At 46.0% G+C, this 25,182-nt stretch overlaps 1 protein-coding gene across 2 annotated transcripts in view; it reads left to right on the top strand.

Moving 5' to 3' along the window:
* AGAP3 (ArfGAP with GTPase domain, ankyrin repeat and PH domain 3) overlaps positions 1 to 25,182 on the top strand; it is a 179,265-nt gene that overhangs the window by 76,452 nt on the left and 77,631 nt on the right. For both annotated transcript variants that reach the window (XM_068235247.1, XM_068235246.1), the window contains exons 2-5: positions 10,455 to 10,513; positions 12,450 to 12,537; positions 19,279 to 19,364; positions 19,460 to 19,601. In XM_068235247.1, coding sequence (XP_068091348.1) covers positions 10,455 to 10,513; positions 12,450 to 12,537; positions 19,279 to 19,364; positions 19,460 to 19,601 — 375 coding nt within the window. The remainder of the gene's footprint in view (positions 1 to 10,454; positions 10,514 to 12,449; positions 12,538 to 19,278; positions 19,365 to 19,459; positions 19,602 to 25,182) is intronic.

Below are 25,182 nucleotides of genomic sequence, written 5' to 3'. Positions count from 1 at the left end.
CCTGCAATGCATTGTGGGACTTGTAGTTCCGTAACAGCTGGAGGGCCGAGTTTGCCCATGCCGGAGTTATACTTACCTGGGGCTTCCTCCAGCCCCATGAGTGGTGCTGGGCTCCCTCGCCACGCTCTCTGGCTGCTCCAATCTTTTGATATCACTCCCAGTAATCTGGTTGGCTGGCCGCACATGTAGCTGATATCTCCTTTCCCATGAGAAATCTTTTCCTTTTCACAAACGGATCATCAGGGGGCGCTGTATGGCTGATATTGTGGTGAAACCCCTCCCACAGTGTGATGTCAGGACCATGGTGCTGACATCACGCTATGGGAGCCTTGTTGCATTGTGGGAAATAACAGCTGTTAACGGCTGTTCCCAACTGCCCAAAAAAGCTAGCAGCATCTCCTTCCAGTGGCATAACCTGCCAGCAGTAAAAATGTCACCATGTGGTAAATGTCAGAATATAAATCAGACAGAGGAAAGATTTTACAATGGGCAAACATTGAATAAATCATTTATACATAATTGTTGTAAAAATGAAGCACTTTTTTATTGCATTATATTCACTGGAGTTCCTCTTTAAGGGCCCTTGCACATTAGCTGCGCTGTGCTTTCATATCTGCAGCGTTTCCGTTGCATTTTGAGAAATTCCATGAGATTCGGGGTAAAATCGCTGCAAAATGTTACCGCAGTCTTCATTCAAGTAAATGGAAAAGCATTTTTTAAAACGCTGCAGAAACGCAAATGCAGCGCAGCGAGTGCCCAGGGGCCATAAGGCTACAGGGGGCTTTAAAGCGGACCCGAACATTTCTTTATTACAGCAGATTTAAATCCTGCAATAAATCTGCAGTGTATCTACTTCCTGCTTTCTTGGAAGCAGACTTAGGGCCCGTTTCCACTAGTGCGTCGCACGGCTGCGAGATGCGCGGCGGCACTTCCTGGTCTGCGGGAACGCTGATGAATCCCATAAGCCATGCCATGCACGGCAATGGGATTCGCAGCCTCCCGCGTGGAAACTGATGGCAATGTCGGCCAAATCGCTAAGGTAAGCAATTCGGCCGGCGGCGCCATTGTGTCCTATAGCAGACTTTTCCTGCGCGATTTGCCTGCGGGGAAACTGCAGATTCGGCCCAGTTTCCGTGCTAGGAAACGGGCCCTTATTGTTAACTTCCTGTGCTTTCAAATTAGCCTCTCTGCTGTGGCAGTCAGCTGACACAGCTGCGGGATCAAATTACAACTTATGATTAGACAAAGATGAGGTGGAATTAGGCAAAATTTTTTGAATACACACAGAGTGCTTTTTTCTCTGTTTTCCTTCTGTCGTGTGCAAGAGTTCAGGCTCCTATTAACATATTGCAGTATAAGGTGAGACATTGACGCTGCTGGATGAATCATCAGAAGGATCCTCTGATGTTGGGGGAAGGATCATTATTGACATCAGGTAGGATGTCCCAGTTATCCCGGTGACTTGAATAGGGTCCAGGTCTAGGCTCTGGGCTGGCATCGGCAAATCAGGTTCTTCCACATCAGACTCAGTAAACCAGTTCTCTGAGGACTTGGCCTTGTACGTTGTCAGGCTTGTCATGCTGAAGCAATGAAGGGATCTCCCCAAGATGCTGCCACAAAGCTAGATGCCCACAAGTGTCTAAAAAGCTGAAGCATTAAAGCAGTAGGATCAGCCATACTATGCCAGGGAAAAAAACACATATATAAGTAGATAAATACTTGATCTACTTACATAACACATGTATTATACTGTCCACATTTTGATTTCAGTGAATGTTATATCGTAAATGACGAGAATTCTGTTCCTGGTGGGGGCCATGTCTTTTGCCCACAGTTAAGGCTAACTCGTGATGTCATTTCTGCCCTTTACTTTTTTTTCTTGCCTCCTCCAATCGCTGAGTCGCCTCAGCCTTGCTTGTAAACACAAGTCAGTAGGGGATTAGGTTTCAGATAAGCAGCTGGCAGGGAAATAAAGGGAAGAGGAGGAATAGATTATAGATAAAAAGAACCCCCAGCATGCAATTCTTTGGCACGACTACTAAAGGGCCAGTGTTCCTTAAGTATGTGATAACTCCAAATCATAACAACAGAAAAAGTTTTGAAAGTTTTGAATGCATGCTTAGCATCTTTATCACTTAATACACTCAGACCAGTTGCTGTTGAAATTTGATTTTTATGGTGACGATACCGCTTTAAAAAGGAATCTGAAGCGAAAAAAAACAAACAAAAAACTGATACTCATTTAGGCCTTGAATCACATTATAGGCGTTTTTGTTACGTTTAAAGCGCTCGTGCAATGATTTTCTATGAGAGAGTTCAGTTCAGTTTTAGAGTGGTTAGTTTGCGATCCACTTTGATAAGAGGTGCTTGAGCCATTTTTTAGGCGATTTGCCTCAGTGGAAGGTATAGGAAAAACGCATAACGCTCACAAAATAGCCTTGGCAAGCAATTGCGAGAGCATTTAAAAAAAAAAATACATTGTATTTATTGTTTTTTTTTCCAGAACAAAAGACAGAAGCGTCTGCAAAAGTGCTTACATAAACGCCCACAAAAAAACAAGCGCACACGCAGAAAATCGCTGGAAAACACTCTAAAAACACTGAAAAAAAGCCCACTGCGGACAGACACAGCGCTCTCTTCCTGTGGCCGACATACTAATTCTGCACAACGGGAACGCGTTCCGATCAGCACACATCGCCATGGGTGTTGACCCATAACATGCTGATGCGCTCGCATCAGATGCGATACTTCCAGCGCATCGCACCACATCCGTTATGAAATGCCCCCAGTATTCTCCTCAGGCTCTTTTAGCTGGGTGCTCCACCCGGCTAGTTTTGGTGAGCACCCGGCTGTTATCAGCTCACCTCCTCCTCTGCTGTAAGCAGAATTGTGCAGAGAAGCACCTGCCCTGCATTCTCTCATCTCGCCCCACCCGGCTACTTTTTCATACCACCCGGCTAGAAAACATTTCTGGGGAGAACACTGGCCCCATAGACTTTCATTGCTTTAGCACAGGGGTGTCAAACTCAAATACAAAGTGGGCTGAAATTGTACCCTGGGACCAAGTCGCGGGCTCAATGTCTACTGGCCACCTTCCTCCCCTATAAGGTTCCCTGGTGTCTTATGGCCCCCCTCCAACCCCTAAACAGAGAACTCCCTGCTGTCTAGAGGCCCTCACTCTCCCCTATATAGTTCCCTAGTGTTTAGTGCTTCCCCCCTACCTCCCCCATATGGCTTCCCTGGTGTTCTAGGGCTTCACCTCCAATATGGCTTCCCTGGTGGTGTAGAGTGGGCCAAATATAATGCAAAGGGAGGAAACCACTTGAGGGCTAAATTTAATGGCCCTGAGGGCCAAATTTGGCCCACGGGCCGGAGTTTGACGTGTATACTTTAGCGTTACTCAGCGGTAAAAACGGGTAAAGCAACGCAAGGAATTTGCTCTAGTGTGAAAGGGTCCTCAGACTTTGGCCTCAATTCACTAAGATCATGCTGGAGATAATAAGGCAAGAGAAAACTTACCTCCACACAGTGAGAGTGTTATCTTATCTCTTCATTCCTTAATTTACCTTCTCTGTAGTTAATTTACCTCCTCTGTAGTTATTTTCACACGCAGTTAAGAAACAGCCTGTCTTTAACTCTGGAGTTATTTTAAGGATTGAAGAGTTAACTTAAAGACAGAAGAGTTAACTTTAGGTTTGCCTGAGGTAAAATGTTTCCTGAATACGACATGCCTCCTCACCATGGTGATAACTCTAGAAGAGTTATTAAAGACAGGAGATAAGCTTAGTGAATTGAGGCCTTTGTGATTGAGCTGCTGTCAACATGTCTCAAAAATGATTGGTGACTGAAGGAGGTCTATCAAGGCAGAAGTGATGGATGACCGGGGCAGGTCTGCCAGGCCAGGAATGGTGAGGGACAGAGGTAGATCTAGTAGGTGGATTGGAGGCAGGTCTAGTCGTTCAGGAATCACGGATGAGGATGGGTGCCTGGGAAGATCTAGCAGGGTAGAAACTATAAGGGAACTGGTGTATCTCTAGCAGGGTAAGAAGTAGCGGGGTAATCAGGGCAGGTCTAAGAATGATTGGTGACCACAGCAGGTCTGGTAGGGACATTGCGATGGATGACTGAGATGGCTGTAGTAGCTCAGAAATTATGGTTGACTGGTAGGTTTAGCAGAACAGTGATCAAGAAAGCTTTAACATGACTGGAGTGATGGATGAACTAGCAGGGCAGGAATGATGGGTGATGGGCCAGGTCTACCAGGGTAGTAATGATGGATACCAGGGGTATGTGTGATGGGAAAGGATAATGGGTGACTGGGGCGATTTCGTAAGGCAAGAAAGATGGGAGACTGGAGCAAGTCTATGGTAAGAAAAGCAAAGGATGGGCAATCTTGCGCTGCACGATCCGCCAGGCGAACAACAGGTTATCACTCTAGCCGCTCCTCCAAGCTGGGTTGCACAGCTAGACTTGGTGTAGAACAAAAAGAACAAAGAAGAGGGAGGAGCGCTCCGTAGTGTGTTACCTTTTAATGAATAAAAAACAATGCGCATACAAGTTTGCACTTACTAGAAACAAAAGTGTAGCAGGCGTATCACATGGGCTAAATCGCCCTAACATCTGCAACCGACTCGGAGACCTTGGGAACAGCTGTGGCCAGTAACCGTCCTGGTCCAGAGGATGTTATGGACCATAGGTGTCCGACGTGGTGCTCAACGTGTGCTGGATGGCATCACGACGCGTTTCGGCGTATCCACGCCTTCGTCAGGTGAACCATCCAGCACGCACACAACGCTTAAATAGAGGCAGTAATAAGCCTCCTGTCATGCCTTATTACTGCCTCTATTTCAGCGTCGTGTGCGTGCTGGATGGTTCACCTGACGAAGGCGTGGATACGCCGAAACGCGTCGTGATGCCATCCAGCACACGTCGGACAGCTAAGGTCCATAACATCCTCTGGACCAGGACGGTTACTGGCCACAGCTGTTCCCAAGGTCTCCGAGTCGGTTGCAGATGTTAGGGCGATTTAGCCCATGTGATACGCCTGCTACACTTTTGTTTCTAGTAAGTGCAAACTTGTATGCGCATTGTTTTTAATCATTAAAAGGTAACACACTACGGAGCGCTCCTCCCTCTTCTTTGTTCTTTTTGTTCTACAGCAAGTCTACGGTAGCAGGGCAAGAAAGATAGAGGAGCAGGGCACATCTAACAATGCAGGAATGATTGGTGAATGGGTCAGGGCTAGCAGGACAGAAATTATGGGCAACAGGGTATGTCTAGAACACGTGTCGAACTCCAGGCCTGGAGGGCCAGATCCATGCCAGTGTTTAGGATGGACTGAGAAAGAAAGTAATGTGTTCTACCTGATGGACCACACCTTTCCTGATTCAAACCAATCAATTTATTTGAGCTGTATCAAAAATGTGTAAGGTTCTTGGCCCTCGTAGGACCGGTTTGACATACCTGGTCTAGAACATGCATGTCAAACTCTAAGGGATAGGCGTGGCCACTAGACATTGTGGTTGGCCACGACTAGGTCCCAGTGTTCAATTTCCGCTCCCTTTGTATTTGAGTTTGACACCCCTGGTCTAGAAGGTCAGGAATAACAAGGGGTAGGACTAGCAGGGCAGGAATTATAGGTGACTGGGGAAAAGGATTGCCAGAGTGGGAATAACGGGTGAGGGTGACTGGGACAGATCTAGCAGGGTAAAAAAATGCAATGATCTTATTTGTTATAAGAGTGAAATCCAATCATGGACCCTTAAAGAAACTCTCAGAGCTCTTCATCAGGACTTGTATTGCAGATATCTGTGTATTGAGGTTGGAGGGCTGGATTTTACGCCTCTGTTAGCTGGTAACAGTGACGTGCGTTGGCCGTGTCCTGTATCTCCTTTGGGGGTGAGCAGAGCCAGTTATTGCTTAGTGCAGTGGCTGCTTTCCATATCTTTATTTCCCTTGAAGTGTATCAGTGCGACATCCCACAATACCGCATAGCGTCATGTGCTCTCACCCGCTAAGCACCAATCAGCCATCAGAGACTGGAGGCTTCTGGCAGTTTTGTTTAGCTGTAATGGTACATTTAAAGTTACTGCGATGTGTCAGTTACAATTTAGTTTTTTACGGGAGATTATTTGTGTGTATAAGCTGACATACAGGTAGTCCCCGGTTCACAAACGAGATAGGGACTGTAAGTTCGTTCTTAACCTGAATCTCTACTTAAAGGGAACCTAAACTGAGAAGGATATGGATTTTTCCTCTTAAAATAATACCAGTTGCCTGACTCTCCTGCTTATCCTGTGTCTCTAATACTTTTAGCCACAGCCCCTCAACAAGCATGCAGATGAGGTGCTCTGACTGAAGTCAGACTGGATAAGCTGCATGCTTGTTTCAGGTGTGTGATGCAGCCACTACTGCAGCCCCCCCCCCCCCCCCCCCCAAGTGACCAGGCCATTTTTTACAATTTGGCCCTTCACAACTTTAAGGGCCCGTTTCCACTAGTGCGGTGCGGAATCGCCGCATATCACCGCTGACAAAATCGCATGCGGATGCGATTCCGCATGCGCTTTTTGCTGCGATTTCGCATGCGATTTCGCACAGGCAGGGTATATGCGATTTTAACCATGTCACTGCCTGTGTCAATTTACATTACTTTCAATGCGAAATCGCGGGAAAAAACGCATGCAAAAAACGCATGCGATTTCCCTATTAAATACATTACCTGCGAATCGCCTGCATTCCACACGCAGGCGAATTCTGCAGGGTCTACCGTGCAGAAAAATCCTGCACAGAAAAACGCAAATGAAAACTGACAAGTGGAAACAGTCCCATCCACTTGTATTGCCTATGCGAATCCGCATGCGTTGTCTGCATGCGAATTCGCGCTAGTGGAAACGGGCCCTAACAGTCACATATGAGAGGGAATTAGACAGGCTGAACTCTCTAAATACATACAGAGTGGATTTCTCTGTTTTCCTTCTGTCCTGTGCAAGTGTTCAGGTCCACTTTAAAGCATCCCATCTGAGATAATAGTCTCGGAGAAGATGAAACCGGCCATTACTTGCTCTATAACACTTTGATCATTTGTGCCGTGCTCATGTGGAGCGTTTGACTAATCTTAGCGCTGGCAGGGTGTGACATCACTGGTGGGATGTGTAGTGAAATGAGGTGGGATGTACGGTGTTATGTCTCTGCTCAGCTTCATATGTCATTAAGTTTTCTCAGCTTAGCGTTGCCTTTGTTCCGAGATGTGGCTGATGAAGAATGGGAGTTCCTGTGTGATCACACCATAGAAGGGAAGATTTGCAGTTCGCTGTAGGAGCAGGCAGTGTAAAATTAGACTTTCTGACTGGAACTAAGAAAGAGAGGTGGAAGTGAGAGGTTTGTGCTTACTTGGAACGGTTTCAGCCTTACTTTTGTTGCATCACAATCTGACCCTGGTGTCTTCAGAGGTGTCCTGATCAGCACTGTATATATTCGTGTATAAGCCGACCCGCGTATAAGTCGAGGCCCCCATTATAGCCGTCTCCACAGTATAAATAGCCAGAGGTGCCCCCAGTATTAGGCAGCCCCCCTCCCCATAGCTAGGTGTGCCCCCAGTATTAGGCAGCCCCCTCCTTATAACCAGATGCGCCCCCAGTATTAGGCAGCTCCCTCACCCCATAGCTAGATGTGCCCCCAGTATTAGGCATCACCCTCTTATAGCCAGATGTGCCCCCAGTATTAGGCAGCTCCCTCTCCCCATAGCCAGAGGTGCCCCCATTATTAGGCAGCCCCCACCCCATAGCCAGATGTTCCCCTGGTATTACACAACCCCCCTCCCCATAGCCAGATGTGCCCCCAGTATTAGGCAGTCCCCACCCCATAGCCAGATGTTCCCCTGGTATTACACAACCCCCCTCCCCATAGCTAAATGTGCCCCCAGTATTAGACATGATTTATTTGCATTGATGTGCAGAGCTCCAATAACTAGACTAAATTACACAACTAGCACTCACTACAGGCAAAGGGGGGTGTTAGCTTCAGTGATAATGTGTGCACAAATTATGACCTATGGTGCCTAATACTAGGGGCACATCTTGCTATTTATACTGTGGAGACGGCTATAATGGGGACCTCGACTTATACGCGGGTCAGCTTATACACGAATATATACAGTACTAATCAGGACACCTTATATCTATCAAATCGATCAATCAGAAATCGATTCTATCAAATCTATCGATCGATTTGCGGGCTATTTCGAGCTGCTGGGAGCAGATCGATGGCCCATAGAGTTGCATTAGGTCTAATGCTGGACATACACTGGTCGATTCTCCCGCTCAATCGATTCCGCGGGCGATCCTCTTATCTGTTGCTCGTTTTTCTTATCTTTTTGCATTGTACTCAGTGCGGAATCGAGAGGAAGATCGAACGTGTCGGAAATTATCTACCGAGCCATCTAAATGGCTCAGCATCGAGCCGTGTATTCCCAGCATTAAGGTGGCCATACACTGGCCCGATTCGCGGCTGTTTCGACAGCAGATTCGATCCTGGGATCGAATCTGCTGCCAATCGTTCGCGCTAAACGCACCCGCCGATCCGATTTCCTCCCGAAATCAGATCGGTCCGTCGATCGCGCCGTGCGGGAAATTACCCTCGATCGCCCGCGGGTAGGGTGCGCATCGCTAGCGGCGGCCGATCCGATTAGGTATACATTACCTGACGCTGGCTCCCAGGCGTCTTCTCCGCGCTGCACCGCTCTGTTCCGGCTCTGTTCCGGCTCCATCCCGGCGCTTCCTGTGTCACTGCAGTGACCAGGAAGTTCAAATAGAGGGCGCTCTATTTCAACTTCCTGGTCACGGAGTGACACAGGAAGCGCCGGGATGGAGCAAGAACAGAGCGGTGCGGTGCAGCGTGGAGAAGACGCCCGGGAGCCAGCTTCAGGTAATGTATACGGGGGGGCACAGGCGGCAGGAGCAGCTCAACAGATTGTGATCGGTTTCAGGCTGAAATCGATTCACAATCTGTTTGCAGTAAAGGCAGCCATACGATCCCTCTCTGATCAGATTCAAACAGATAGGGATGTGTCAGCTGGTCGATCTAATGGCAAATCGACCAGTGTATGGCTACCTTTATGGTCCAATAATGCATTTAGATTGATTTTCAGAATGAAATCTATTGGCAATCTGTTCATAGTGTGTGGCACACATCAGATAGATTCCTGTCAGATTTGACTTGACAGGCACCTGACAGAAATCTATCTAAAGGTCGAATCTGCTGCAAATCTATAAGTGAATGGCCACCTTAACTTTGTATTGGTGTGTTCAGTGATCTTCTGATGACTAACCTTGGACTAGTGCCGCCAGAGATCCTCTGATGACCATATGTGTACTAGTGCCTCTAAAGTTGCTTAGCTGAGTGAACTTGCACTACTGCGTTTGAAGATCAGCTAATTTGTAAACACAGGATGTTAACCCTATGTCTGCTTCCATGAAAACAGGAAGTAGACACACTGCAGATATTGCAGGATTTGTATCAGCTGTAACAAAGAAAAGTTTTTCTTTAACGGTTATCATGCTGTTGCTTGTCTTTTAGGGCAAAGAGGAAGTAGTGAGTTCAGGTCCACTTTACAAAAATGTTTTGACTTCATCCATTCAATTGAATTGACCTTTTGCATCTAATACTTTGAGTTGCTCACCCAGCACAGGTATGCGGTTCAGTCAGTTTGACTGAAGCCTGTCTCCACTGGTTGTATAATTACTCTGGGTGTATGACTCAGATACGATAAAAGCGAAAAGATCAAAATAACAACCAGGCACCTGGCATTTATAGAAAGCAATAAAGATGGCAGCCTTCGTATTCCGTTCATTACAGGTTTCCTTTAAAGTGAAACTAAACTAAGAACTTACTCTCTGCTCTAAAAGATTAGCTAAAGCATGATAACCGTTATGGGAAAAAAAAATCTGTATTACAATTTATGGAAATCCTACAAAACACTGAAATTTTAACTTGGTTTAACTTTGCAGTGAACACTGAAAGGGTTAAGCCTCAGTGTTTACTTTATGGGGAGAGCTGCCTAGGCAGAGCTGCTGCAGTCTGTTCACAGCTGCTGCTAATAACTAATTAGACTCTTGGATCTGACTAAACGAACACAGAGCTGTTAATTTCTTCAGCAACTATGTGTGGAGTAAAGACATTTCATTGTGTGCTGTTCAAGAGTTCTGGGTATGCTTTAAGTGTAATACATAGTAATAATGAACAGTGGTCTCTAGAGGTCTCTTAGTGAGTAATTTGGGGGGTGGGTCTCTGGGGGAACATTAGTGAGTAACATTGTAGGGGGGTCTCTGGGGGAACATTTAAGAGTCTCTAAAAGAACATTGATAGCCACCCCTGTATTCTATAGTGGTTTATAAATTATGGTATCCTGTGCTCTGCAATGTAGATGTGTATACTTAGGAAAACTTTTTCTCTTTCAGATTCATTCGTGAACAGCCAGGAGTGGACGCTGAGTCGCTCTGTGCCTGAGCTGAAAGTGGTAAGTAGCTATGGATTGCATTGTCCAGGAAATAGATTGGATGAAGTGGTGTCGCTGTTCATTGATTGAGGTTATGGGATAGGGATATATCTCTGATCAGTGTGTGTCACCTTGTATACGGGACTGTCAGGATCAGGGGTTGGCAGTATTTGGATGTTCAGGATTGTATGAGCTCTGTATGTGAATTGGATCAGGGATTGGCACTATTTGGTCACCCAAGATTGTTTGAGCCTCTTGGGGGCAGGGATGGGCACATTTGGTCACGCAAGTTTGTTTGATCCAGGCAGTGGCAGGGATGGCCACTATCTGGTCACCAATGATTGCTTGAGCTCTATGTGGGGATAGGGTCAGGGATGAACACAATCTGGTCACCCATAATTGCTTGAGCTCTATGTGGGGGTAGGGTCAGGGATGGACACTATCTGGTCACCCATGATTGCTTGAGCTCTATGTGGGGGTAGGGTCAGGGATGAACACAATCTGGTCACCCATAATTGCTTGAGCTCTATGTGGGGGTAGGGTCAGGGATGGGCACTATCTGGTCACCCATGATTGCTTGAGCTCTATGTGGGGGTAGGGTCAGGGATGAACACAATCTGGTCACCCATAATTGCTTGAGCTCTATGTGGGGGTAGGGTCAGGGATGAACACTATCTGGTCACCCATGATTGCTTGAGCTCTATGTGGGGGTAGGGTCAGGGATGAACACAATCTGGTCACCCATAATTGCTTGAGCTCTATGTGGGAGTAGGGTCAGGGATGAACACTATCTGGTCACCCATAATTGCTTGAGCTCTATGTGGGGGTAGGGTCAGGGATGGGCACTATCTGGTCACCCATGATTGCTTGAGCTTTATGTGGGGTAGGGTCAGGGATGGGCACTATCTGGTCACCCATGATTGCTTGAGCTCTATGTGGGGGTAGGGTCAGGGATGAACACAATCTGGTCACCCATAATTGCTTGAGCTCTATGTGGGGGTAGGGTCAGGGATGGGCACTATCTGGTCACCCATGATTGCTTGAGCTCTATGTGGGGGTAGGGTCAGGGATGGGCACTATCTGGTCACCCATGATTGCTTGAGCTTTATGTGGGGTAGGGTCAGGGATGGGCACTATCTGGTCACCCATGATTGCTTGAGCTCTATGTGGGGTAGGGTCAGGGATGGGCACTATCTGGTCACCCATGATTGCTTGAGCTCTATGTGGGGTAGGGTCAGCGATGGGCACTATCTGGTCACCCATGATTGCTTGAGCTCTATGTGGGGGTAGGTCAGGGATGAACACTATCTGGTCACCCATGATTGCTTGAGCTCTATGTGGGGGTAGGGTCAGGGATGGTCTTGATCTGGTCACCCAACATTGTTTGACCTTTGTATGGGGGCAGGAATGTGCACTATCTGGTCAGGTAAGAGTGTATTAGCTCTGTATGGGGGCAAAATCAGGAATGAATAGTAACTACATTTCCAGGAAGCTCTGCTTTGGTCTGAGGTGTTCATTATGCAGTTCAGAAGCAAAAGATGGGAGGCCCTCAAAAATGTATCAGATAATTAAAGTGCACCTGAGATGGGGAGGGAAATTATACATACCTTCCTCAAGGCATATCGCTTCCTCACTGTCTGTCTGCCTCTTGGTTCTCCTGCAACTGGCCCTGAAAAGTCCTCCAGTCGGGGGCAGTCAGTCCGGCCGTACAGGATCCACCGTCGCTCTCCCAGTGCAGAATCCTTCCAGCGATGGGTGTGTGGGCGTGGCTGGGCCGCACATGCACATTACGCCCCTCATTGGAGGATGGTGATGGAGCAATAAGCCTGGAGGGGGCTGGAGGAAGCCCCAGGTGTGTATCGATTTATACCAGTGACTTATTGCTCGGCTGACATTGGTCTAAGTGTGCTGTGATGGGAAACTACTGTGTGTGATACCTGTGTCTACTGTGTTGCAGGGGATTGTGGGTAATCTCTCCAGTGGGAAGTCGGCCTTGGTCCATCGATACCTAACAGGGACGTACGTTCAGGAAGAGTCTCCAGAAGGTTAGTACGTGTTTTGTAATGGTGTCATTGGTGATTAGTTCAGGTGAGCATTTAGGAATGATCACTGTGCAGACACGCAGCTAGGTCCTGCAGATTAGCGAAGACCTGTCCATTGCACCAAATCCTTGGCAAGTCGATAAAGGAACACTATTGTGAAAAATTGTAACATTTAAAATACATGTATACACGTACATATGAGAAGTTTGTGTCTTCTAGTGTTCAATGAGCCATAAGTTACTTTTCTCCTATGTTGCTGTCCCTTACAGTAGATAGTAGAAATCTGACAGAAGTGAAAGGTTTTGGAGTATCCCATCTCCTCATGGTTTTTTTTTTAGTATTTTGTTTATTCTTTACAAAAAACAATCCCTGTAAGGGACCTATACAAAGATGCCCACTTTCCCCCTACATGTTTGCTTACTATGTTGGCAGTTGGATGAAGCAACTGCCAATCACTAAGGAAATAAGGAAAACTCTGAGAATTCACCATGAGGAGATGGGCTGATCCAAAACCTGTCAGTTCTGTCAGATTTGTACTACCTGCTGTAAGGCTAGGTCCACACTGGTCCGCTTACTTATCGGATCCGTTTGAAACGGGTCTAGTTTGTGTGTTTTTGTTTTTTCCTCCGTTTTTTTACTTATTTAATGTTTGTAGTAAACGTTTCCAGTCCGTGGAAACGTATGCCGGGGGGGAGGCGCCAAACTGGAGGGGGGAAGCATCCAGGATGGGGTGAAAGACGCTTGGGCCCCCCGTCCCCACTACGCTACAGCTATTGCGCAAAAGTTGATAAAATATGTCAGCAGCGAGCGTGGACGCTTACTTTCTCTCTCTGCGTTCCACCGCTCGCCGCTTCACTTCCTGCAATGCCGCCCTCTATACTCCGGAGGACGGCATTGCAGGAAGTGACGTGGCGAGCGGAGGAAGTACAGAAGGTAAGTTCCCTGCTCGCTGCCACCCCGGTCCTGGCTGCTTCCCCCTCTATTACATACACTAATGGACCGCCACTCAATTTACTCTAATACTCTTTATTGTATCAAAAGGTAATGACAACACAATATCCCCGGAAACCCCCCACCTATTAAAAACCCCTATCCCACGCTGGATTCAACAGGAGCGCTCCCGGTCAACACCATACACACACAACCCACATTCAACAACCATGGACTGAAACAATCTCTAATGGCTAATAGAATGGAGGCAACTGTATGATAACGCTTCTGCAAAGGCAAGTCCACTAATCCATGTTCACTCCAGAGTATACATTCTTTAGTGATTGATCATGCAGCATAATGACACAGTCCAGATTGGAATCTTCAACAACTGCGACAGAGATCTCTGCACTTAACATATATTTGAATGGTTCCTTATGGAGTTGTTAGTAACCTTCCTCGGAGCACCGTGCCACCTAAATACCCACTGGCTCTCTACACATCTGTGTGGCTTCCGGGGTATCTCCCTTCAGCATAAAGGTGTTACCTTCTCGCTGTGACGAATGATGGTCATCCGGGCTTCCTTCTGCGGCGTCCCGCAGATTACAGGTACCTGTATGTGTCAGGAACTTGCCGGCTTGCAGCGCGTCATGCGTCCCCGTGTATGGACGCCGGAGCAGCTTCCCACATCCAGCGTATTGGCCACGCCCACATACGCGTTACGCCCACCAACGTGAGCTTCGTCAGTGTGATGACGCTGTGGCTAGGTCATGGCAGGAAAGCCCTCTTCTATTTAAAACAAAACTGTCTCTCTGTTTTAAATAGAAGAGGGCTTTCCTGCCATGACCTAGCCACAGCGTCATCACACTGACGAAGCTCACGTTGGTGGGCGTAACGCGTATGTGGGCGTGGCCAATACGCTGGATGTGGGAAGCTGCTCCGGCGTCCATACACGGGGACGCATGACGCGCTGCAAGCCGGCAAGTTCCTGACACATACAGGTACCTGTAATCTGCGGGACGCCGCAGAAGGAAGCCCGGATGACCATCATTCGTCACAGCGAGAAGGTAACACCTTTATGCTGAAGGGAGATACCCCGGAAGCCACACAGATGTGTAGAGAGCCAGTGGGTATACAGGTGGCACGGTGCTCCGAGGAAGGTTACTAACAACTCCATAAGGAACCATTCAAATATATGTTAAGTGCAGAGATCTCTGTCGCAGTTGTTGAAGATTCCAATCTGGACTGTGTCATTATGCTGCATGATCAATCACTAAAGAATGTATACTCTGGAGTGAACATGGATTAGTGGACTTGCCTTTGCAGAAGCGTTATCATACAGTTGCCTCCATTCTATTAGCCATTAGAGATTGTTTCAGTCCATGGTTGTTGAATGTGGGTTGTGTGTGTATGGTGTTGACCGGGAGCGCTCCTGTTGAATCCAGCGTGGGATAGGGGTTTTTAATAGGTGGGGGGTTTCCGGGGATATTGTGTTGTCATTACCTTTTGATACAATAAAGAGTATTAGAGTAAATTGAGTGGCGGTCCATTAGTGTATGTAACGGTTGGATAGTTGTTGGCCTTGCCTTCCCTCACACATGTGAGGTTGTTACTAATTAAGTGAATGATCTGTGCACCAGATTGATAATTTGCTTCCCCCTCTAGCCTATACCTTGGGGACACCACTTATGCTGAGGGGAGCAGGCAGTAGGCAAAACGGATCTCCCTCCATGTCTGTGTAGAGCAGTGGTCTCAAACTCGTGGCCCGCGGGCCATTTGCGGCCCTCGATACAATATTTTGTGGCCCTCGCCGGCAAAAGCTTCCTTATAGTTCGCTTCAGTGCTCCCAAGTAATCCGCCGCATCCCCGCCGCTAAACGAGGGCTGCAGAGCCCCCAAATCGCCCGGGGGGCAATCCGTCGGCATTTCCTGGAAGAGACAGAGCTTTCAGGTTCAGCTCTACCCCTCCTGACGTCAATCACCGCACGGATCGCCGCCTCTCCCCGCCCCTCTCTGTGAAGGAAGAGTGAGAGGGGCGGGCAGAGGTGGCGATGCGCCGCAATTGTGAAATGTCTCATGCGGCCCAGCCTCATCCTGACTTTGACTCCTGTGGCCCCCAGGTAAATTGAGTTTGAGACCCCTGGGTAGAGGGACATCTGTTTTTGCAATGCCTTCCACTACCCCTCCGTGTATCCGGATCCATATGCAGTCCGTGAAGTCCTGACAAGTCCGGACCCTGCGTTTACTTTTTCAAAACGGATCCCCAGGAACGCACACGGATCCGTTTGGAAACTGAATGAAGACTGCTGCTATTTTTAACATTTGTATCCGTGACTCCGGTTTTGATCCGGGCCAAAAAACGGAGCCGCGGATACGTTTTTAAAATAAGTGTGAACCTACTCTGAGTGACAGCAACCTAGGAGGAAAGTAATTTGTAGCTCATTTTTCTCTGGGAGAAATGTACTTTTTAGTGGTATGTGGTTATATGTATTTTAAATTTGAAAATTTTTGCAAATAGTGGTCCTTTAATGAGATCAGTGGACACTTATTTTATGCTAGACTTTCTCATTGCAGACGTTTGCAGGTTTAAAGTAAATAGGAACCACATTTTTAAAAAACGAAGCAAATACTTGAAAGGGAAGGTTCTGGGTTGTATAGAGACTTCCGTCTCCTCTCTTGGTGCCCTCGATCCTGTGCTGGCTCCCCCCCATTTCAATCCCCCGCCGAAAGTGTGTTTGGAAGTCTTTGGGAGCCGTGTCCTCCCGAAGACGTGCGGCTCCATACTGCACAGGCGTGAGCGTGCAAGAGAGCGTGCTGGCGCAGTACAGGGTCGCCCTTCTTCAGGAGCACTCGGGCTCCCTGAAGACTTCTGAAGCCTCCTTCGGCCGGGTAAAGCAGTATTTTACTAAATTAGAGCCAGCACTGGAACGAGGGGACCAGGAGAGGAGCCGGAAGGCTCTATAGGACCCAGAGCCTTCCCTCTCCTTGGGTAAGTATCTGTCTCCTTTTTTTAAATGCGGTTCCCATTCACTTTAAGACATCAGTGGTCTTTGTAACCTGAAACGATGTCGTTATTCACCCCCTCCTGGTTCCTTGGATCGGGGCTGTATGGTGTTGCTGCTGTACTTCTCACTGGGGATAAAACACTGAATTGCGCAAGAGAAGGTTCTCGTAAACCTAAAGATTTCAGAATTCTCGTAAATCCCCAGCAGGGAGTCGGTCTCTCCAGTTCAATTTATCTTCGTTTACGTTCCCCAAGGCGATAAAGGAAAAATACTTATCTTTACTGACAGCTGGGAATTTGATAGTGTGGTATGTTATTGGATTATGTGAATTATAGGCCATTGGATTTGCTTTAGTGTCCTCTAATATGCTAACAGTATCTGCTGAGAGTGTTCAACTCATTTCTTCCTAGACTGCTTCTTTGGGTGTACCGAAAGGGAAACAGCCTAGGCTGATTAGATATGCGGAATTCTGGAATTTACTGTCCAATCGATTTTCCGATCGATTTCCGTTCACTTCTATGAGAAATCGACCAGAAAAACGATCCAAAATAAGATCGGACGTGTCGGAAATTATCTATCGAACCATCTATCTGCCAAAAAATTTCATGGTGTATTCCCAGCATAAGAGCCAAAAAGAGACAAAAAGACAAAGACAAACACTTATATAGCACTTTTCTCCTGGAGGACTCAAAGCGCCAGAGCTACAGCAATTAGGGCGCGCTCTATAGGCAGTAGCAGTGTTAGGGAGACTTGCCTAAGATCTCCTACTGAATAGGTGTTGGCTTACTGAACAGGCAGAGCCGAGATTCGAACCCTGGTCTCCTGTGTCAGAGGCAGAGCCCTTAACCATTACACCATCCAGCCACCCTGGATAAAGTGCAATCAGAAATGTGAACATAATCTCGAGCATATGGTATAAATGAATAGTGTTGAATAACACTGAAAGATTTCATTATAATTCCTGGCACATGTTCAAACTAATGCCCAACCAAACTGTCTATATAAAGAACAGAGAAAGAGGCCGTAGTGGCTTATCCACATCTATCACTATTGCCCCCAGCCTTTTTTTCTGATTTACTTCTTATAAATAGACACGGAACGTTTACATCACGCTTATCTCCTGTCGGACTCAAAGCGCTTGCGAGGCAGCCACTAGAGCGCACTCAGTAGACAGTAGCAGTGTTAGGGACTCTTGCCCAAGAACTCCTTACTGAAAAGGTACTGGCTTACTGAACAGGAGGAGCCGATGTGAACCCTGGTCTCCTGTGTCAGAGGCAAGGCCCTTAAAGCAGTATAAAACCCTGACCTAATATTCAATAAAAACATGTTTTCCTACTTTTTATATGCCCTACGGTTATCATATTTGCTTTTGTGCATAAGTTTTAGTATTCATTTAGAAATTATACGTTCCCAAAGTACACTTTTTTTTGCTCTAAAAGCTGACTTTGCATTTTATTTATAACTGCTTTATTCATGTTCTAATGTAAGCAGAAATGCTTTCTGATTGTCTGACTTTGTTCAGCAGAGCCTGCAGTGTCAGAGAAGTGTTTATTTACATTTCTCACTTGATACAATTAAACACAAGATAACATTATCTACACTTCGGATGCTTCCAGCTTTGCTAGCAGGGAAGCTTCTAAGTCCTGTGTGTAACCCTTTGAATGCTGTTCTAGAAAAAAAAATGCTGGTTGTATATAATATGCTGTAAATAATGTATTAGAGCAAAGAAGAATTGCTGGGTTTCATTCCGCTTTAAATGACAACTGCAGAGAGAAGAATATGGAGGCTGCCATATTTATTTTCTTTTAAACAATACCAGTTGCCTGGCAGCCCTGCTGATATGTTTGGCTTCAGCAGTGTTTGAATAACACCAGAAACAAGCATGCGGCTAATCTTGTTGGATATGACAGTAATGTCAGAAACACCAGATCTGCATATGCTTGTTCAGGGTCTACGGCTAAAAGTATTAAATCATGGGTCCCCAGACGTTTTGGGTTGAGGGCCGGGTCAACATACTTCAGACTGCTGGGGGGCGGAGGATACATAAAATGATGTAGAAGTCTTTGCAGGCCAGACAAGGAACCATACCCAGGTGACAACCTGCAGTCCAATTGGACAGCAGTGTCCCCTGATGTGGAATGTGATTGGAAACCAGCGAATTACTGCTTTCTGGCTTCCATGTGGATGGGTGGTGCCAGCACTGCTATTCTATATGTGGACCACCAATATTTAAAGATGTAGCTGACCGCATCTATAAGTAATACATTTTCTGTGTGTGGGGCCACATTCGGCCCATGGGCCTTAGTTTGAGGACCACTATATTAGAGGCAGAGGATCAGCAAAATAGCCAGGCAACTGGTATTGCCTATAGGGAAATGAATATGGCAGCCTCCATATCCCTCTCGATTAAGTTGTCCTTCAATGGACCACTCCAGCGAAAAAAGTAAGCAGTTAAACTTTGACAGAACCAACAGGTTTTCGACTAGTCCATCTCCTCATGGGGGATTCTCAGAGCTTTCTTTGTTTTCACCAGCCGTTCCTTTACGGCACTTGCTAAGTCTAACTGCCAGAATAGTGTGCAAGTGAGTACGGAGGCTCCCTGAGATCTTACAATTTTGGCAGTTAAACTGACGTTCAGGAAATGCTTTTATAAACAAAGAAAATCCAGAGAATCCCCCATGAAGAGATAGACAAGTCCAAAACCTGTCGGTTCTGTCAGATTTATACTACTTACTTTTTTTGATGGAGTGGTCTTTTAACCAGTGCACTGTCACTCCTAATGACCCATTGCATCTTTTTCTCATCTACAGGTGGACGGTTTAAGAAGGAAATAGTGGTGGACGGACAGAGCTATTTGCTGCTTATCAGAGATGAAGGGGGCCCCCCAGAGATGCAGGTGGGGGGGATTCTCTGCACGTATACACTCGTGTGATTGGTTTTCCTGGGCTCTTTAGCGTCTGGTGACCACGTCTTCCTGTTTCTCCTCCGCAGTTTGCCACCTGGGTCGATGCCGTCGTCTTCGTCTTCAGCCTGGAAGATGAGATCAGTTTCCAGACAGTATTTAATTACTACGCTCGTCTGTGCAGTTATCGCAACACATCTGACGTCCCCATGGTGCTGGTGGGGACACAAGGTACTGGTCCTACTGTGTCTGAATTGGTGGTCTCCATGGCAACAGCCCAGTCATCTTTGTGTTACCGGTATCGCTGCTCTTCCACGCTGTTTGCTGTCACGACGATGAAGGGTTGTTTATAGAAATGCCTGATGGAGATAACAGATAGCGTAGTCGTGCTTTGCATCTAGTTATCAACAGTCAGTCCCGGATAATAGTGTTACAACATGGGCCCTACTCCTCTTGCTGCGTTTCGATGGGAAAATTGGATCGTGCGTATTCTGCTGATCACGATGAACATGTACATGGCGGTGCTTGTTTTTTCACTAGCACGATTCGTTTTGTACAGAATCATAATCGCCGGCCTGCTGCATTGCGCTCCTATACAAAGCATAAGAGCGCAAGAAAACTGCACAGCAATCTCGTTGGTATGCGATTTTCTCACTGTTCAGCAATTCAAAAATTTTTTCCCTCATCGGAATTCACAAACGCACCGCAATCACCTGTCGCGGTAGCAGAAATAAAAAGAAACGCGACTGTAGCGTGATTTTTTTTAGGGGTAAAGGGCCCTGACCCTGTGGGCGATTACATGGCATTTGTGCTGTGATTGCCGTCAACTGGCAAATCTCTACTGCAGCGGTCTGTGGGAGCGTTCTCACTGCAGTGTTCGCAATCTCTAAAGTGCTGCATGGGGAAATCACAGAAAAATCATGCTTGCGATTTTCAAAGTGAAACAGCTCTAAGGCCTCGTTCACATCGCGACGCGCTTCCGTGCGCTTTTAGAAGCACGTTTGTTGTGTGGCACGCAAGAACAGCAGAAAGGCTTAGACAGCCCTTCTGACGTTCACATCATAGGTGCTGCGCAGCAGTGCGATGCGCTATCGTACTGCTGCATGCGTTCTGTCCGCGAGCGCAGAGCTGACCCACTCGCTGTAGTGGAATCAGCAACGCGTAGCGGGAGATCGTACATGTTGCGTTCCGCCCGCACAGCCATCTGCGCATCATGATGATTCTGTCCCCAAACAGGGCTGGCTGTAAACACCAGGCTTTCAGAACCTTAGTCCCCGACATGCCCCCTTCTCAGTGATAGGGTGTGCGACTGCACTGGAGTACACATGCCCGCCTCTCTTACTTATTTATCAGCAGTGCTAACAACAATAACTTTGTAAAAAGTTTTGTACACTGATCTCTTTTCATCTGATCAAAGTAATGCAGCTGTCACTTTTTATATTCCTGGCCCCTTCCATTAAAGAGGACCTGAACTCAGAACTTCCTCTCTGCTCTAAAAGACAAGCAACAAAATAATAACCTTTAAAGAAAAGCATTTATTTGTTACAGCTGATACAAATCCTGCAGTAAATCTGCAGTGTCTACTTCCTGCTTTCATGGAAGCAGACATAGGGTTAACATCCTGTGTTTACAAATTAGTTGCTCTGCCGAGGCAGCCAGCTGACACAGCTGAGAGATTAAATTACATGTGTGATTAGTCACAGATGAGAGGGAAATAGACAGGCTAAACTCTCTAAATACATACAGGGTGTATTTCTCTATATTTTCCTTCTGTCCTGTGGAAGAGTTCAGGTCCACTTTAACCTAATAAAATCACCGCTTAAAGGGGCACTATGGTGAAAAATTGTAAAATTTAAAATGTGCAAACATAAACATATAAGAGGTAAGTTTTTTCCAGAGTAAAATGAACCATAAATTACTTTTCTCCTATGTTGCTGTTACTTACAGTAGGTAGTAGAAATCTGACAGAAGTGACAGGTTTTGGACTAGTCCATCTCTTCATAGGGGATTCTCAGCAAGGCTTTTGTTATTTATAAAGATACTAGCCGACCCGCGTCGTAGCATACGCCGCATCTTCTATCTATCTAACAGAGTACGTGCCTCAACCTTGAAGCAAGAAGAATAAAGGTGAGTACACACATCAGATAAAAGTCTTTGGAAAATCAAAGATCACAGACCAATTTTACCCCCTTCCGTGTAGTATGAGAGCCATACCTACACAGTCTATTCTATGCAGCTGAACTCCCCATCAGACAGAAATCTTTGCAAGATGCTGCACACAAAGATGCTGTACACATGCAACAGATCAGTATCTACAAAATATCAGTACCTACAAAATACATTCATAGTCTATATCTGCAGATCTCATACACACCTTGTTTAACGGACAATCATCTGCAGATCAGATCAACCAGGATGGATCTTTGGATCTGCAGATGATTGTCTGATCTGTAGATGAATGTCCGTCAAACAAGGTGTGTATTATGCTGGGCATACATGGTACGTTTTCTACCGTGTAATCGAGCCGCTGGCTCGATTCCCGCTCGTCCCCGCGGGCACTGGGATCGATTCCCGCTCATCCCCGCGAGCACTTTCTTATTTTACCCTCATTTCTTCTTTTGTCCTGCCCACCGGTATCGAGCGCAGAATCGATCCGGCGGGGTATTGGGCACGTCGGAAATTATCAATCGAGCCATCAGCGGCTCGATTACATGGTAGAAAACATACCGTGTATGCCCAGCATGAGATCTGCAGATATCATAGACTATGAATGCATTTTGCAGAAACGGATTTTTTGCAGGAACAGATGTTTTGCAGATACTGATCTGTTGCATGTGTACAGCATCTGTGTGTGCAGCATCTTGCAAAAAATGTTATCTGATGGGGAGTTCAGCTCAATAGAATAGTTGTATAAAAGGGGGGGGCATTGGGAATCCTCCCTGTGGCGCTCCTGGATAGTGCTAATGTAGCATGTAGCAGTTTCGCATCGAAAATCCCATTTTCATTTTTGGCGAATTTTCACGAAAATCTTCCGAAATATTTGCGTTTTCGACCAGCATCGAAAATTCATTGTATGCGGATGCTTATGCCCTTATGCGGAAAAATGTCCACAATAATCCGCATGGAAATTCAGTCTATGCGGACGTTTATACGGAAAAATGTCCACAATAATGCGCAAGAAACTTCTCTGAATGCGGACGCTAATGCCCTTATGTGGAAAATGTCAGCAATAATACGCAAGTAACGTGAAAATGACTGGCATTAGGCGAAAATTAACGCGAAAAAATTAGATGAAAGATTTGCCTGTCAAAACGAAATTAGGCGAAAATTTGGCAAAAAATTGTCGAAACAAATTTTTGCATTTTCGCTCATCACTGGCATATAGCAGGGCGACTGCTTTGGGGTATTGGTTTTTTGACCCTGCATAGTTTGGCACGCAAAAGCAAATTTACATGAGCATTGCCTCATGAATAGCCAATTAAGTCAGATTTGCAAAGCCAGACTTGCTAGGGTTGGCCTCTTTACCACGGACAGTTGATAAGCAGTAAAATGCCTCTCAAACTCTTACAACTGCTCACTACTGCCCGGTAACAACTTGCTGCTGCCTGGTAACAGCTTGCTGCTGCCTGGTAACAGCTTGCTGCTGCCTGGTAACTGCTTGCTGCTGCCTGGTAACTGCTTGCTGCTGCCTGGTAACTGCTTGCTGCTGCCTGGTAACTGCTTGCTGAGCACACAGCTCAACAGTCCGTGGAAAAGAGGCCTTAAAGAAAACCTGTACTGAAAATGAATAGTCAAAATAGCCATACACAAGTCATACTTGCCTCCCGTGTAGTCCACTCCTCAGTCTCTTTCTCCTCTCTTGCGTCCTGTTTGTCCTCTGTGATCAACGGAACTCTCCGTCCTCCATTTTGAAAATGGCCATTACACCATAACAGCTTTCTGGTCAGCACACAGTTAAACTGTAACATCGCCCACTTGAGCCATAAGGAAACATTGACACATCAGTTCTCCTCTCAGCTGTAACTGACAGCAACTGATATATAACTGACAGCAACTGATATATTTCAGTTCTGACAAAATGTTGTCAGAACTGGAAGGGATCATTGTCAGAAGAAAATGGTGAGCTTCTGAGAGGAACTGATGGCAAGGTAACTATGTAATGTTCATTTGAAGTTACCTCATGTGTTTAATTTAAATAATTTTACTCAGTACAGGTTCTCTTTAAACTTGGTGTTTGAGCACGCATAAATTTTCTCATGCAAAGTACTTCTTCTTCTTGCTCGAAGGTTGAGGCACTTATGCTACGTACACACATGCGACAACGATCGTTCGTTAAGAACGACGAACGAACTTTTAATTGATGAAAGAACGACCTAAGTAAAGGTAGTTTTAAAATGTGTGTAACGATCTGATCGTTAGAACGAACGTTACATCACAGAAAGCAACTATTGCGCCTGCGCATAAAAATGAGAAGTTCCATGGAGAAATAGTGAAATGCGCATGTCAAGCCTAGTACGAACGACCGTTTCCAACGATGTACTACTTTTGCAAACGATCGTCGTTGGTTAAAATCCGCCGAGACAGAACTTTCTTTTGAAGCGATTTGGCTCGTTCGTCGTTTGCCTTAATAGTCGGTGGTTCGTTTTTTGTAACGATCGTCTTTGGTAAAGATCGGGGAACGATCGTTACAAACGACTATAGTCGCATGTGTGTACGCACCTTTAGTCTATTATATATATAGATTCCCTTAAAATGATTTAAACAATGATGCTGGCCAGCTTCCCTGCTCGCTACAGTTTTTTGGCAGTTGGAAAGAGCAACTGCCATTCACTAAGTGCTTTTGAAAATAAATCTATCCCTGAGAATCCCCCATGAAGACATGGACTTGTCCAAAACCTGTCGCTTCTGTCAGATTTCTACTACCTACTGTAAGTGACAGCAACATAGGAGAAAAGTCATTTGTGGCTGATTTTAATTTTACTCTGAAAAAAAAACATATTTATTTGTTTATGTTTGCACATATTTTAATTTTTTCAATTTTTCGCCATAGTGCCCCTTTAGGTAGAGAATATATTTGAGTTCACTACAACCCCCTCAACCTAAACTGGGTACCTCTTACATACAGGGAGGTGGTAAAAAAAAATTACAGAATGTAAAACAATTGTTTTATTATATGGCTTGTTTGGCGTAGAAACTACAGTTCTCTTATTACTGGATGACTTTCACTGTTTCTAATAAAGGCAAAATTACTATCATAAAAATGGGAGGTGGAACTAAGGTAGAACTAATTTACCACTTATTTTTCATTGTGCCGTTTGTGGCCACCAGGTGGCGCTTTGGAGCAAAAAGAGACCATTATTGTCTCAATGTTTAGAGTCACTATTATCGCTTTCATTGTCACCACATATAATATATAAAAGAGGCACTGTAACGACGTGAAGTAGGATGCACTACATTATTCAGGATACCCAATTTTGTGTTCACTTTCTTAGTTTCAGCAACAATAGTCACTTCCTCTAGCTGTATATTGCTATGTGTTTTTGTAGCATTCAGTTCAGAGGCAGTGAGGGTGAATTCCCTGGGGGTGAGAGGTCCAGGGCCCGCCTGCACTTCCCTCTGGGTATCGCATGGTGGTTTGGGGGCCCCAGCTAGTGAGAGAGACTGGGGCCCCCGGCTGTCGTGCGAACCATTGTTTGTTTGTGTATTGGTATGTAACCCAGCACTCCAAGTAATGTTTAGCCTAGGCTGTTTAGTTATGCATCCTTCTCCTCCCAGAGCCCTCTGGAAGACTAGGTGTTGTTTCTGCTTAATT

Source organism: Hyperolius riggenbachi, chromosome 5 (genome assembly GCF_040937935.1).
Source record: "Hyperolius riggenbachi isolate aHypRig1 chromosome 5, aHypRig1.pri, whole genome shotgun sequence".
Lineage (NCBI taxonomy): Eukaryota > Metazoa > Chordata > Amphibia > Anura > Hyperoliidae > Hyperolius > Hyperolius riggenbachi.
Note: the sequence above shows the minus strand (reverse complement) of the source record. Positions and strands in the feature narration are given on the sequence as shown.